Source organism: Octodon degus, unplaced genomic scaffold, assembly GCF_000260255.1.
Source record: "Octodon degus isolate 3935 unplaced genomic scaffold, OctDeg1.0 scaffold00041, whole genome shotgun sequence".
NCBI classification, from domain to species: domain Eukaryota; kingdom Metazoa; phylum Chordata; class Mammalia; order Rodentia; family Octodontidae; genus Octodon; species Octodon degus.
The window spans coordinates 1,873,654-1,889,423 of NW_004524617.1; the positions used below are offsets into that span (position 1 = coordinate 1,873,654).

Here is a 15,770-nt window from a genome sequence, read left to right on the forward strand (position 1 = left end):
GATAGATATATAGTTATAGATATATAGATATATAGACTCATGTTCATTTGGAATTTTTCATGAGATTTTTTGAATGTCCAGAAAATAGTTGAATTTATTATGTTAGCCTGAGATTCAGAGGAGAGGTCTGTGATACAAATGTAAACATGGGTATTATTGTCTTATAGAGTTATGTGATATTGTAGAAATAAATGTGAGGACACATCAACAGAGTAGAATGAAGTGCAAATATTCAGCGTAAACACTCAAATACTGAGATCGGTATGAGAAGGCAGATACAGAAAATGATACACACAATTTGAAGGCACACAAGATGTGGGAAAACCAAAAGAGCTCAATTTGCAGAAGCAAACTGTAAGCAGTTATAAGGTATAAGGAATGATCAGCTATGTCAGAGTGGGTACTACAAACTATCCATTGAATTCAGGCACATTGAAAGCACTGGATTTTAAAGGTCTAGCTTTGAAAAGTCAATAGTTAAAAATCACAAGGTCATTTGATACTTCAGGGCTGTTTCTTATTTTATTTTTCTTTCCATGGAAAGCTGATGTTTTGTACTTCTTTTAAATTTTCAATATTACAGAACATAAGAGACAATCTGCAACAAATCTCAGGTCGGATTGACCTTATTCACAAAAAGAAGAAGGCAGCATTACAAAGTGCTACCACTGCAGAAAGGCCCAAGCTCCAGGAAGCCCTTTCACAGCTTGAATTCCAATGGCAAAAAGTCAACAGGATATACAAGGACCGACAAGGGTAGGTAACTCTTCACTAAAAAATTATAATTTACAGAAACTATAGAATTTGTCTTATTTCCCTACATAGAAAAATGACAGAGGAAGAGATAGAGAGGGATTAACACTGGGGCAAGGTAAGTAGAATGAGAACATATAATGATTGGCCCAGACTAATGAGCTGAATAGCAGAAAGTGTTCTTTACTGAAGTCAACATTATGTTAGAACATTACTTCACCCTCTAAAATTTAAGATACTCTCAGAGCAAGTTTGTTCATTGTATTGGGGTGGTCCAAATAATTGTACAATATAAAAATAGATCTTTATAATCTCATTCATATATGTTTACAGCAGGTGGATAATTGCATTAAAATGTTTTAAAATGTAGAATTGTTTTTACTGTTTTGGAGGTTGATACTTTTACACTTTTCAATACCCCCTCTAGTTCATACTTAGGGATAACTTATTAAGTTAATTCCAATTTATTGGGGGTGCTTACAGTAAATAAATATTTACCTTTCTATTTAAAGTTTTGGAAATTCACATGCATTCTTTGTCTTCACATTACAATGAGGTAAAATATACTTTTCCTCTATTTTAGTTTAAAGTAGTAAAATTGTCTAACAGTTTATAAGTTTATTTCAAATTTCTGTAGTACGAGGGCAGTCTTTATTATTCTCAGATGAAGTGAAGTAAGTGGCTGAATATTTAGAAGGAAACTTAGTATTTCTCAAATCTTTCCATTTCTAAATATTAATTTAGTTATTAGTTTACTGCTTTAGACCCTGAAACAGATATTTCCAGCGTTAACCTCATTTGTCTCCAATGGTTGTTCCTACTTTTCCCAAATTATCTTTCATCCAGAGATAGCCAGTGTAAGAACTTTAGTGATGTAATCTTATTTCCCTGACAATAAGATCCGTCTCATTAATTTGACATGTAAGGCCTTCCCATAACCCCTGTTTATCTGGTTAGTACAACAGTTCATCCTTTGCTACTTACACCATTGCTGCCAAATTCTGCTTTAGCAATGTTAAATTCACTTATGTCCAGATGTATTTTCTCTTTATGTTCCACCTGACCTTCAAGACTCAGAAGAGATGTTGTATCCAGTACCCATTCCAAAATGCTAAAACCATTAATAGATCATAGTGTCTGAAAACCTTGATATTGTTTCATTGTATAATGTAATATACTAACACTAAATAACTTTTCATTTGCAAGTATTCTGAGATGTGGAGGCTACCATACTGCATATATTCTCCATGTGGCCTAATCCCACAATTTATCACATAGTAGTCCATTTCTTTAATTTTTGCTTCTTGTAGAAGCTCCTTAAACAAAGTTTAAATGTATGTGATACTCTAAGGTCAAATACAGTGCTGGGCACAAAGTGAATGTTCTTTGTGTCTAAACATAAGCTTTTTCCAGATACCTAAGAATATTTTTTCCTTTAGATAAGAGATTTATCTCAATTTACCTAAAAATAGCTGGTTCCAGGGTGTCTGAATTCAGGATTGATGAAGGAAAAGAAACTCAAAAATTGAGAAGAGAAACTTAATCTTACACAACCAGCACTTTCTGGAGGGAGGGAATTTTTTTTTCCTCTGGAACCGGGGATTGAATTCAGGTCCTTGCACTTGCCAGGGAAGTGCTTATTCTACTGAGCCTTCTCCACAGCCCTAACCAGTACATTCTGGAATTAGTACCTCACATTAAGTCATTATGAGCACCTTCAGGCTGCTCCAATGAATTCATTTTCCTCACTCATTTTGCAGGGCTCATTCCACTGTCAGAATATTCCTGTCTCTGGAGTTTTCTTTCAGTCAGTGTTTTCTCCCATAATTCCATGCTACTCACAGCAATGCCTAAAAACCTTTGGCATTTCTGGAGTAACTGTTGAATACTCTGCTTCCTAGGCACCTATTACTTTTGCACAAGGTAGAGATAACACGTTCTGCTGTTTTAGGGTTCATTTCCACTTTCATCTTTTGGTAAGGAATCAAATATTCATTTTACACATGATCATATAGACATTTCCCTTTTTAGTTTGTCCCTGACCATAGATTTAAAAAGAAAGTAGAAAATCAGTTGTCACTCTATAGACAAAATAGCAGAACTCTTACCCCAAACCTGAGACCTTTACTTTTCTGACAAAGGACAGAGTATCTCTTACTATAACCCAGCAGATGCACTTCTTCCTTACCCAAAGGACAGAGGAGATTATTTTCTAGGAATTAGGAGATTTTCATTATTCCATGACTGTACAACTCTTCTCTGATTCAGCTGTTATAAAAAAATGTTTGTGTATAGACACTCTAGAATCCAACCTGCTTTAGGATCCTGGATTTGCTACAAACCAGTTATGGGTTCTTTAGCAAATACCCTAATTTTTGTACTCCATCAGTTCCTCTTTGATAAAATAAATATAAATCCCAGGTCATTGGATTATTTATGAGAATTTATGACACAAAACATGAAAGTACTTGGTGGATTAGTTACACTTGATAATTGCTCAGTTAAGGGTGGTTATGTTGATGTTGAAAATTATTGCCTTATGACTTTTGTAGTCTTGACACCTGCTAATTAATTCTTACAATCTCAGATTTTCAAAATAATCACAAAGAGGTAAATTAGACTAATTCTGTGCTTTGAACAAATTTCCCCTCCTGGAAAGCCAACAAGTGAAGTATAGAGTTGATTGATATGAACTATGCTAATAAGCAAGCATACAATTCCTGGAGAATGGGGACAGTGAGATAGCTCAGCAGTCTAAAGTGCCTGCCTAGGCAAGCTTAGGCAAGTGCAAAGGGATGGCAGTTCAATCCCAGTCACCACATGCCATGCCAGCCCCACACCCAGGATGGGCTGAGAAAAAAAAGATTCCTGGGGAATGGAATGAAAACTTTGAAATTAGGAATTAATCAAAGTTTCTCCAAGACTGTGATCTACAATGAAAGAAAAGAAACTGTGATTGCCTTGGATAGAATTATAATTAAGTGCCTTACGGTATTATTGGGAAATTGGAGCCATTTTTCAACCAAGGCTAGCCCTCTAGAACCACATCTAGCATAGAGACAAAAGGGAAATCTGAACTATCATCTGGTGGAATGGCTATTTCACACTGCTCCTCCAAGGGAACCATTGCCACTGAACATGGTTTACAACTCTCACTGCCAGGAAATAGCTATATTATTACTTCTTTATGTGTCACTCACTCTAGAATGGAGATCTCTGTCAGAAACATCTGATAAGTGCATGTTAGAATTTTCTTCTCTTGAGTCAGATGCCACTATTTTAGTCTGTTCAGACAGTATAGATTTCACTGAAGATAGTCACTTGTGTTACTATAGGGTAAAAGAAACCATAGATGATATGTGAGTGTAGACATGGCTTGATCTAAAGAAGTTTCATTTACCAACGTAGGTGGCAACACTGGTTTTAATGATCTATAAATTCATGACTCATATTATAAGGCAAACTTAGGTTACAAAAAGAAGCTAATTGCTAGGGAACAGGGAAAATAAAAGGCTATAATTGGATCTATTTTATGGCCATGTACCCCACCAAGGCCTACACAATGGTAGAGTCTTAAAATTTCAGAGATTAGAAGCTGTAAATTTATAAACAGAAAAATATCTAGTACAGTCTTCATGTTCTCAACAAAATCTGCTGAAATTTTTAATAAACTACTTTGTCTTGTTGCTGGGATGAAATACCTGACATCCACTATTTAAAGAAGGTGAAGTTTAAGATTGGTTCATGGTTTCAGCTATTGTCAGCAGGCTCAAAGGCAGACACATCATGGCTAAATTGCACTATGGAACAAAGCTGCTCAATTCCTGGTGTGTGGGAATCAGACCTAAGGAAAGAGCAACAGAGGAAGGGTGCAGAACCAAACACTCTCCCTAGGGTCACACCTCCAGGACCCACTCAGCCATACCTAGAAAGTATACTTCACTAATCTGCTAGGTGCCTACCAAGCCAGGCAACTTGATACTCAAGATTAATTCTCCAATAAGTCAACTTGAATGTAAATCAAAATACTTTTGATCCAGGAATGAGTTTGATATCAGTATATTTTCATGTTTGATCCATGTATGTTTTAAATGTATTAATCAGCTATTAGCACAATAGTACAGTTGTACAGGCCAACCTAAATTTTATGGCATGTGCTGCTTGCTCTGTAGTTTGCTTAGGCTGAGTTTGGCTAAGTAGTTCTGCTCAAGATATGGGTGAGCTATGCTAGGCTCCACAATGCATGTTTAAGATCTGCTGTGTATATTTATACTGTGTGGTAAAGACAAGTGGGCAGTGGAGTGCTGTACTCCTGACAGAACACCAGACCATGAACCACACCTAATCTTCCAAAAACACACTTAGCTTGTGGCCTTGTCAAGTCTGCCATCATTCTGTTGAGCAGAGCATATCACATGGCAAAGCCTGACCATAAAATAGGAAAGTAGTCTCTTCCTGCAGTAGATAGGGGAGAGGCAGAAATATTATTGCAGACCAATAATCCAGACTACTGAATATAGTTAATAATAATAAATAGCTATTGAAAACCTCAATAATATTTTTATGTATTTAGTACAGGGGCTACAGAATCTTACTATGTTGATCAGACTCAGTGATTCTCCTGTTTACAGCCTCCCAAGTGCTGGGATTACAGGTGCAAGTCACCATGCCAAGTCTCAATTGCTGTCTCAGTGTGTCCCGGAGGTGGGGCTAGCGTAGTTTTCTGGGGATGGAACCCCAGTTGCTGTGCTCTGCCTAAGCAGGCACTTTAGTCCACTGAACTACCTGGCCAGCCCTAGTCCTCAGTAATTTTGTCCAGATATGTTATTTGATAGAGAATAAAACTGCATCTGAAATTTGTTAAGTGACTTTACCAAACTAAATAACACATCTATATATTTCCTTCACCAAAATATTTATCTCTTAAAAGATTACTTGTTTTCCTTGAAAAATTTTAAAAATAAGAGAAAATGCATTAGATTCTCAACATGTCTAAGGCATAAGTGCTAAGACCACCATTAATCACCAAATTCATGAATGTTATAATTGCAAAACTCACCTTTATTAAATGTCATAAAGTAAAGCAGACATTACTCTTTACTGAGGATAAGAAGGAAATTAAAACTCAGACTGATTTGTGACTGTTCACTCATTACCTGTGGAGCCTGATTCTACAAAGTATCTTTCACCTAATAGAATTTTAACATGTAGATACAGCAAAGTTACAAATCATTAAAGTATTAAAAGTGTACCATTTCTATAACTGTTCTTGTTGCTTGCAAATACTCAACTCCAAATCCACAAATACAATGAACATATGTATAATATATATATATATATATATATATATATATCCCGTGTATATATAATATGAAGTAGAATTATTAACTTTACCAGAAATCAGTACTACTGCTCAATTCTATTTGCATCTATTATTTGTTGTTTTGTTAACTGCTTATAAAATATATATGTATATATATATGGAATGTAAGCATAATGAATTAGCATAACATCTAATTGCCAATATAGAAAGAAATCCCTTTCCTTTCTTCAAAAAAATTTTGCAATTGCCTACTAAGTACCAGATAGTGCACTCTGTTTCTTCTATTTTCTTTCTCATGACTTCTGCAGTATCGATCACACTAGTAATTAATCTGTCACACTTTCAAGAAAATATTCCTTGAAGCCTAAAAGTATAATGTAGGTAAAATAGAATAATAAAAATGAAACAGTTTGAGACTACAAATTGCTGTGCAGCCATAAGATGGCATTATTGTGTAGCACCACAGTTTGGGGCTGACATTAAGAAAGTGTTATTTTAAAATCTACATTTCTCCTTGGAGTTCTATTTAGTCTGATATTTGGGTGTACCTTGCCTACCCCTATGAAATAGTTGAATTCAAGATGAGTCTAAGCTTTAGACGTTATCTAAAGATAGCCTGAGATCAAAATATTGATTCCTATAACATTGAGTTTTCTAGAGAAAAGAAAATCTCCACAAAAAATTAACAGGGAAAGCAGCATGAGAGCATTCACAAATCAAATTCTATTACCAATGATATTTCATATAGTAAATGAAATGGCAAATAAAAATGCAGGCACAGTGTTACATACAAGTCACATGCAATATTAATGTGGATTCTATGAATCATTTTTGAAGACTCAAAACAGGTATGTTTGGGGTCAAAGGTTAGATAGTAGTTGCATTTGGGAGCAGTCATCATTAATAGAGTGAGAAGTATGTTTTAGAATCTGGCTTATGGGTTTTTTTCTGTATTTTAGGGAAGGGTCTACAGGGTGTTCAGGGTCTCACTACTAGGTCAGACTCGTAGTGATCCTCCTGTTTACAGCCTCCCAAGAGCTGGGTTTACAGCTGCATGCCACCATGCCCAATCTAAATTGCTGTATCAGTGCACCCTGGGGGCGAGGCAGGCATGGCAGGTCTGGGGATTGAACCCCCAACCCCTGTACCTGCTTGCAGGCACTTTAGTCCGCTGAGCTATTTGGCTGGCCCTGGCTTATGTTTTGTAACTTGATGTGGGTGCTAGTCACATCAGTGTGTGTCCTTTCAAATGCTTTTGGACAATATACTTGCATGTGATCTTCTACATGAATGCTGTCCTTGACTGAAATTTACATGTTGATTTTTTTCATTTTATTTTATTTTTTTTGCAGGATAGGGGATTGAACTCAGGCCCTTGCATTTGCCAGTCAAGCACTTATTCTACTGAGCCATCTCCCCAGGCCCTGCTTGTTGATTTTTTAAAGAATACATACATTGTTAAGTATAGAAGGATTTAAATATCAGATATTTTAAGAAAGCCAAATTAAATATAAGTTTAGGAAAGACTTTTCCTAGTGTTCTGTTTTTGACATTTTACCCTACACCTCTAAACACTTTATCACTGCCCAGCATGGAGTCTTTGATAACTATGTGGGCACTAGTCTTTTAAAGAAAGTCTTTCCTGAATTTATCACCATATCCTACATACATTTACTATCTCAGGACTGTCCTGCTACAATGTTGTATATGGTTAGATTTCTAAATTTCTGTGTAAAAATGTGTAATTGTTTATTTTTTTCAGTTGTAATTTTTCTACTAAGACATTCAATAAATATTTTTCTTCCATTTTGGTGTGAGGGAAATAACCCCACACTACCTGCAGAGCAAAACGGATCATATACTCATCCTGATGGTTTCCCCATACAATTGGATCCTGTAAAGTGGAAGCAAGCAGGACAGATGCAGAATCTGGGAGCTTTTCCAGAATTGTTTGTTCCTAAACGAGACACAGCTATAGCAGCATTAGCAATCTCCTCTTTTTGTCACAATGCCATATGTAGTTGGGAAATAGATGAAAGGTACATACAGGATTCTGACAACTCAGGAACGATTAACAGTGTGGTCTTAGAATTAGTCTACCAATTTTGAAGATTTTCATTCAACATTGAACTTTAACTCCCCCAGGTTCAAGTATGTGTGACAATTCATGATTACACTGTTTTAAGCTTTGTAGGTAAGACAGACCATTTCCTGCTCAGAGGAAAGTTGTTTGTCTCCCATTTTTTACTACTCAGAATCAATGCATTCAGTCATGGAAATCATGTAAAGCACAGTGTGACTGATTGAAGAAGTTAGTTTCAAATTTTGTCCCAGTCTTTGAACACCACGATAAAGGGCTGAGTTAATCTTCCTCTTGGCATCTTTCTTTTACTGTTTTGAGGCAGGGTCTCATGCTGTAGTACGGGCTGGTTTGGACTTTTGAAGATCCTCCTACTTCAGCTTCCTCTGTCCTGGGATTTCAGGCATGTGCCACTGTGCCTGGCCACCCTCACCATCTTTATTGAAAATCATTATTTTTGAAGTAACTAATTTGGTGCATTTCCTTTTAAAACCTGAGTTACTGTTTTGAAAAGAAATAATAGTGAACTTATCATCACACATGAGACAGGAAACATAGTTCCCCTAAACATTGGGAGTATTTAAAATTTTATTCTTAACCTTCAAGGTTTTCCCCAATTAAATATCTTATTCAGTATTTATTCTTCTACATTTGTCTTCATTGATTGGTATGATTAATGTTATTGGCTCCTAACTGTCAGAAGCCACCTAAATGTCACTTGCTTATACAGTGCCTAGTAGTAAAGTATGCATTAGTAATTAGTACTATTTGATAATGATGATAGTGATAAAAACTAAAATTTAACAGCATCAACATACTTCATGTCCCATACACAAACCATTGTAAACCTTGGAAAAGAAAAATCTCTTGCTAACATGTCCTTTTGTCCACCATCCTTTTATAAAGCTTAGCATTTGTTTTGTGTTTTCTTCCATATGTAATTTTTTCCTTGTATATTTTAGCTTACAGTTCCTTGTCCTACTCAAATTATCTTGCATTTCTTGCTGTTCTCTTCAAGTATTTATATTTTTATCACACCCCTGTCTATTCTAACCTAATCCCTAGCTACCATAAACATCCTTCCCTGGCCAGCCATTGCTTAGTGTACCACTAAGAGAGTGATTTCGAGCCAAATGGACCAGCCTTTGTTTCTGCCCAGTACCCAAAAGAAAGGTAAAGTTTTGAGTATGGATGCCAATTATATAAAAATTTACCATCGGAGGCAAACTTTAAGATACAAAAGCTTAACCCCATATAGTTAGCAATTGGAAGTAGCAAGTATTTCTGTATATTGGCAGCTAAAAGATTTCATTAAAATGAGACTACCCCAAATAAATAATATTCCATATCATAAAAGTGATTTATGTACCTGTATGTAAAATGTTAATCATTCAGAACACTGTCCCATTGTAATTGGATACCTAAACTAGCCCTTGATTTTTATTTTCTTCTTTATTTACAATTACATTTCTTGAGTTCTTTGCTGTTGTGAGCACCACATGAGAAAAGAATTAGGTGAAGGGGATCTGTTGTATTTATCGAATGAAAAACTCTTTGAAATAAATTAGATAGAGGTTTGTTTCTGCCTATTAACTTATGTTCTATGCCTTCACATTGCTAGATCAGAACACTCAAAATTTGTAGTAGGATCTTTTTTATGATCACCATTTCATATAAGATCATTTGTCTTACATCTTCAAATTCTTATAAATCACTGCAATTCAAACAGAAATGAGTTTAGAACCTGCTTCAGATGAAAAATTGACTAGAGATAAAATTGATGTAATTGCAGTTAACTATAGATCATACCGTGAGTCTTTTACTCAAAGTAATTAAACATTTTTATTTTCAAGGATAATTCATGCAAACTTTTCTATTCCTCACCATAGGCAAGCCGAGTTCTGCAGTGTACAGGAGGTTATTTTGTTAGTTTTTGTCTGACTAAATGAATATTTTACATATTATCAAAAGAAAAACACAAAGACCTTAGTCAAAACAGGTTTTGTAGCTATAGGACTTACAGCAAGTTGGAGATTATTTACTTATTTATTTATTTATTTATTTTGACACCAGGAATTAAGCTTAGGACCTTGTAATTGCCAGGCAAGTGTTTGTGTCACTAAGCTATATCCCCTGCCCATGGAGATAATTTTAATATTTGACTTTACTGACTGTGTATGTGTCTGTTTTGTTATGTTGTAAATTCCCCCCATCGGATATACATTTTTACGTTCTATCTAGGGTAGAGAAGCTTTTGAGGAACTGACAAGAAAGCAACACTACATGTAATTTTCCCAGAATTTCTCTACCTTATTGATTATAATTTGTTTTGGCTGAGAGTACCGGAAGTTCAAGGTAGCAGTGCATTTTATAAGACAGAACAGTATTTCCTCTCTTGAGGTGACCCAGGAGCCTGTGGTCAAGGCAGTATGCTGGTGCTGCTCATGCTTGCTTTCTACCCAGTTATCTCCATATGGAGACTCTATCCACGTGTTGCAAGATTGAGGTCTCACCACAACACAGTCTTACAAGAAACTCTTTGGCGACCAAGAACCCATCGTAGAATCATTCAGCAAACTATTAATATAATGTCATTGCTTTAGTACTGAATGTAATTTTTTTTTGCAATAAGGTGAGATCATTATTTTAGATATTGCTGTAGCTTTCCGATATATGAAATATTCAGCCATGATATATTCAACATTTGAATATTCAAAAATTTCTCTCATAGAGAAAACACCCATTAGCCATTAATATTGTCATAATTTTTGATAGAAGATGGTCTATAACTTCTATTCTAGGGGTACATTTAATATGATTATGAAATTTTAAGGTTTAAAATGTTTATTTTGTAAGAACTGTACATTTTTGCCATAAAGTGATTTTCAGAGGAATTCTTTCCTTATTAGCTTTAGTTTATCTATGAACAGGCTCAAATTCCTCTTGAAACCATCAGTTACCTCAAGGGAAAACTGCCTATTACAAGCAAAATGTGGTTTTGGAGATTTCTGCCTGAAACAATAGCCTTTAGAATATTCTTTGTGGTTTCCTAGAATATGTAGATACTGATAAAAGGAGAGAATAAATGCCATTTAAAAAACTTTAGCCATGGAATAATTTCTATAACTGAATAAAATCAATCTGTAATGTCTTTTTTACAAGTAGTGACTTTTGCCTGTTTAGTTTCTATTGAATTTCTTCCTTTGTTTCTCCTTTCCTACCCTCTTCTTTCCTGCTGCCTTTCACCTACCCTCTCCACTCCCCTCCCCTTCCCTCCACTCCCCTTTCCTTCCCTCCCTCTCTTCCCCTCTCCTCACCCCACCTGCTATCCCCCTCATCTTTGAAAATGTGGCTATAAAGCAAGGTTAAATGTAATTTTCTTAGGTGTTCTCTTCATTTTAGCAGTTATAATTTGCTTTAACTGAAAGTAACAGAAGCTCAGGATAGCAGAGTACTATGTAAGACATATATATCCCTAATATTCAGCATTAAAGCCTATTATAGCCTAGCACTTAGAAACTACATATGGTCATTATGTGAAGTTAGTTTTAAGGTCATTCTGGGATAACCAGAGATATGATTCTGTAATCTTTGTTGGTACCTTTTATAAGTTAGCAACTAACTGATTAGCACTCAGGTGCCAAACTCTTATTTTTGTCTTATCTTTTATTGCCTATCTCCTACTAATGGAAAAGTAACTCAAGGTAGTTTCCCACTAGGCCCTTAGCAAAAGATGCCAGTGTCAATCAGCTATGGCTAACATAGTGAATCACAGGCCATAATCCATTACCCTCTTGTTCACAGGGTTAGAATGAATCAACTCTCTTGGCCTTTGGGGTAGTAGATTGGCCAAGAAGATTATTGGCATGTTTCTCATTCTGATGCCCAGTACTTTTGGACAGTAGATGCTTGATGTATATTTTTTCTGTGGCAGAGTTTACAAGCTTATAGAAGAGCCAGGAGAAATGCATGTTTGTAAATCCTAGATTTGTAAGTGTATGTTATCACTTTCATCTACATGCAGTGGTGAAAACAGGTCATATGATATATTCAAATTCCATAGACAGAGAAATATACTCTCTGAAGTCATGTGAAAACTTGGCATACATAACTGGAAGTGGTGGCATACATCTGTAATCTCAGCACTCAGGAGGTTGAGGCAGAAGGATGACCACAATCTAAAGGCCAGCCCAGGCTGCATAGTACATCCAAGGGTAGCCTGAACTACATAGAAGAACCCAGTCAAAAAAAGTTGATGTATAATAATCCAACAAAATATAATAGTGAACAACAACTTAACACACTATACTACTTTTGTAGAATATTGTAGTATATGGACTAACAATTTTTGCTAGAACACATGTATCCTTTTGACATAGCCTGACGTAGAACTGGTTGATACCATTTCAAAATGTATTAAAATCCATTTTATGCAAGATTTTTCTTTAACCCATCATGCTGGGGCACTCTTACTTTACCAAAATAATTGTAATATAAAGCAGATAATTAAAGCTCCTTGAAACAGCAGAATATTGAACCAAATTTTCAGTCACAGTTTTACTTATCTATTCGTGAGTCTCCTAATGCTTCCAGCACACTTGAAAGTTGGGTTTCTGAATAGCATCATGACTTTCCATGCCCAGATGTCTGCTGCTTCAAAGTACCATAAGCCGACTATCATGGTTCACAGTATACCCTTGAAGAAGGCCATCTGGTTTATGTCTCTTGGCAAAATTTGTTTAAAAACAAGCAGCTGCATGACAAAGTAAAGAGTCTCTGTCTAGCTGTGGTAAATAAGTAGCTTTGCAATACACACAATAAAGCATTTTTCTAATCCAAGTCAGTAGCCCCAAAAGAGAAACACTCTTCAATTAAAAGATAGATCTGCGGAATTCAATGGAAAGGGACCCCATAAAATTATGTTTCAGTGGCTTACCATTATTGTATAAGAAATACAATATACAAACCTTTTTGGGAGTGGTTCATCCTTTAGGTAAACACTATTTTCAATATTTACTTAAATGATTAAAGATCATTTTATTCAGTTATTTATATTGAGTGTTTTGAATATGTTAAAGGCTTAGGCTTTGAACTCTAGTATTTGTAAATGAATAATAATTCATTGACCTCTGCCTTCTGTGAGGGCTTTGTGTATCCTTGCATACTCATGTTCTATTGCAAAACAAATACATGCTTTAGGATTTGTTTAAGTATAAGTGAATTTTCTAGCCCAGTTATGTATTTTACCTTAACTCTGTTTATAAAGTCAGACTATAAATGCTTGTGGACTGATTTTGGCCTGGATAATAAAATTTTTCAGGTTAATAGTGTCTTGGTATTTATTCCCCCATAAGCAAGTGCTACAACAAGAACTTGAGTTCATCTTCTTTCATCTAGTTTCTTGGGGTGTGCCCAAGAAGCTGCAGTGGAATAGAGAGTTTGTGAGAAATGGAAGAGAAAGGAACCTGTAAAGAGTAATAAATCAAGTCAGCAAATACTAAGAGGGACTAGAGTTCCATCCCATGGAGAACATCTGAAACTATAAAACATATGTCTCATACTGAATGAAGACAAAAAGCAAGAACTGTCATGTTTCTACTCCAATTCTATTCATTGTTTTTTAAGAGATGCTCACCATATCAGAATAGTAAATTTCCCTTTCACAAGAACTGGCAGCCTGTCTTGCATTTAGCTATTGCTGTTTTTTTCCTGCTTCAAAAAAAGCTGTCAAGCTTAAGTAAATGTTACATAGCTACTGCTGCTGATCACTGGAGTGTCAAGACCCAGGAGAACAGGTGGAGCTCCAAAGAGACAGAGAGGCATTATTCAGCTAACAGGGCCCAGTGCATTTTCCTATCCAACCGTTCACTCTTCCGCTTATTTATGCTGCTTTGTTGACTCCTGCTATTCTCTGGATCTTGAGTTGTCCTAAGCTTTTGCTTTCTGATGTTTGTGTGACTGTATCTTTCTAATTTTTTTCCTAATTAACTTGTTTGTTGACTCTTTCACTTATGCTTACCATGGGTATTTGTATGTACTCAAATTCAGTTAGCTCTTTGAATTATTGAGTCTTGTTTTACAATTTTATAAGGGATTTAGCCATGCTTGTTTTGAAAGTGAGATCCTTATCAGTTAGTGACAGGAGTAGAAATAAGGACTAAAGACCATAGATACAATCAAGTTTAAGGCAAATTCCTGAACATCACAGGACCTGAATTTGTCTTTGTCTTTGTCACACAAAATCATTGTGTAGAAGTGTTTCTCAAATAATTTAAAGTTTTTTTGTGACATTTACATTGCAAGTCTTCTACAAATTATTCGCCACTTTTGTTTCAATTTAAAAATAAAAGTTAAGATTACAACTACTTTTTTTGTGGTTACAGAGTACACAGAAGATTTAGTCCAAGGCCAAAAACACAATTCTGAGGGTATTCCTAGAGAAGTCAAAAATGAGTTATTATCAGAGTTGAATAAAGACACATTTTTTTCATTATCAAACTTGCTCTAAATTATTTGCCACAGGAAAATTGGTAACATGAAGGATAATAAATGTGGCTAAAGAGGTGGAAGGTATAACTAGAAGACAAAAAGGAAGCAGACTGATAGATTTACTTTTGCTGGTACTGCAGATTAAACCCAGGACACTCTATCACTGAGCTAGATTCCCCCCCTTTTATTTTATTTTGAGATAGGGCCTTGCTCATTTGTATTGGTTGACTTAGAAGTTGAAGTGTTTTTGCTTCAGTTTCACTAGTAGCAAGGATTATAGCTGTGCACAACCACATCCAATCAAAAGCAGTTTTTGAAATGTGTGTTAAAAAAAACATGGAAATGGAGACATAAGGTTTAATGCATTTTAAGGTTGAAAAACACCAAAACGTTGAAATAGATGATACAAAGTAAAAGTTGCTTCTTTACTGAGAAGAAAACAGACTGCAAATTATATATTTTTTTGCTCTTTTCCTTCTTTGTTTTGTTTCTTAAAAGATGAAAACCTTTGCCTATCTCAGACATCAGAAAATCCAGAACTTCAGTGAGTCCCTTCAAAAGTCACTACCAAGGGCAGGGGAGATAGCTCAGTAGAATAAGTACTTGCCTGGAAAGCACAAGGTCCTGAGTTCAATCCCCAGGATGCAAAAGAAAAAAAAGTCACTACCCAAATGGTAGATTGGTGTAAAGGCACTGTAATTATTTCCAGTCCCATTTTTTAGAATTCTGTACATAGCAAAATATAACACACAGCATAAATAAATGGGAGTATGTAGGTTCTCACAGGACTCTCGACTGCATGATAGTTCCACTGGATTTTGGTGACTTAAACCTAGTATGAAAGGTATAGTCATTTATTCTTGGAATGCATTCATAATTCTAACTATGATGAAAACATTTATTTACTGTAAAATATGATAAAGAACAGGTGCTAAAACATGCACTGTGTAGAAAGCACGCCCTCATTATCCTTAGCGAAAACCATAAAGTTAGAGCCCTTGGATGCAGAACTCTTACACATTTCTGCTTTGTTTCAGAATATCCTGGTCATAGAGATGTCTTTTATCAATGATATTTCTCAAAAACTCCTTCATGAGGAATAACTTTGAAAATCCAAAGATGTAT

General features: G+C 35.5%; 1 protein-coding gene across 3 annotated transcripts in view; it reads left to right on the forward strand.

Moving 5' to 3' along the window:
* Nucleotides 1–15,770, forward strand: part of Dmd (dystrophin) — a 1,613,500-nt gene that overhangs the window by 265,518 nt on the left and 1,332,212 nt on the right. For all 3 annotated transcript variants that reach the window (XM_023715436.1, XM_023715435.1, XM_023715434.1), the window contains exon 24: nt 584–756. In XM_023715436.1, the coding sequence (XP_023571204.1) occupies nt 584–756 (173 nt within the window). The remainder of the gene's footprint in view (nt 1–583; nt 757–15,770) is intronic.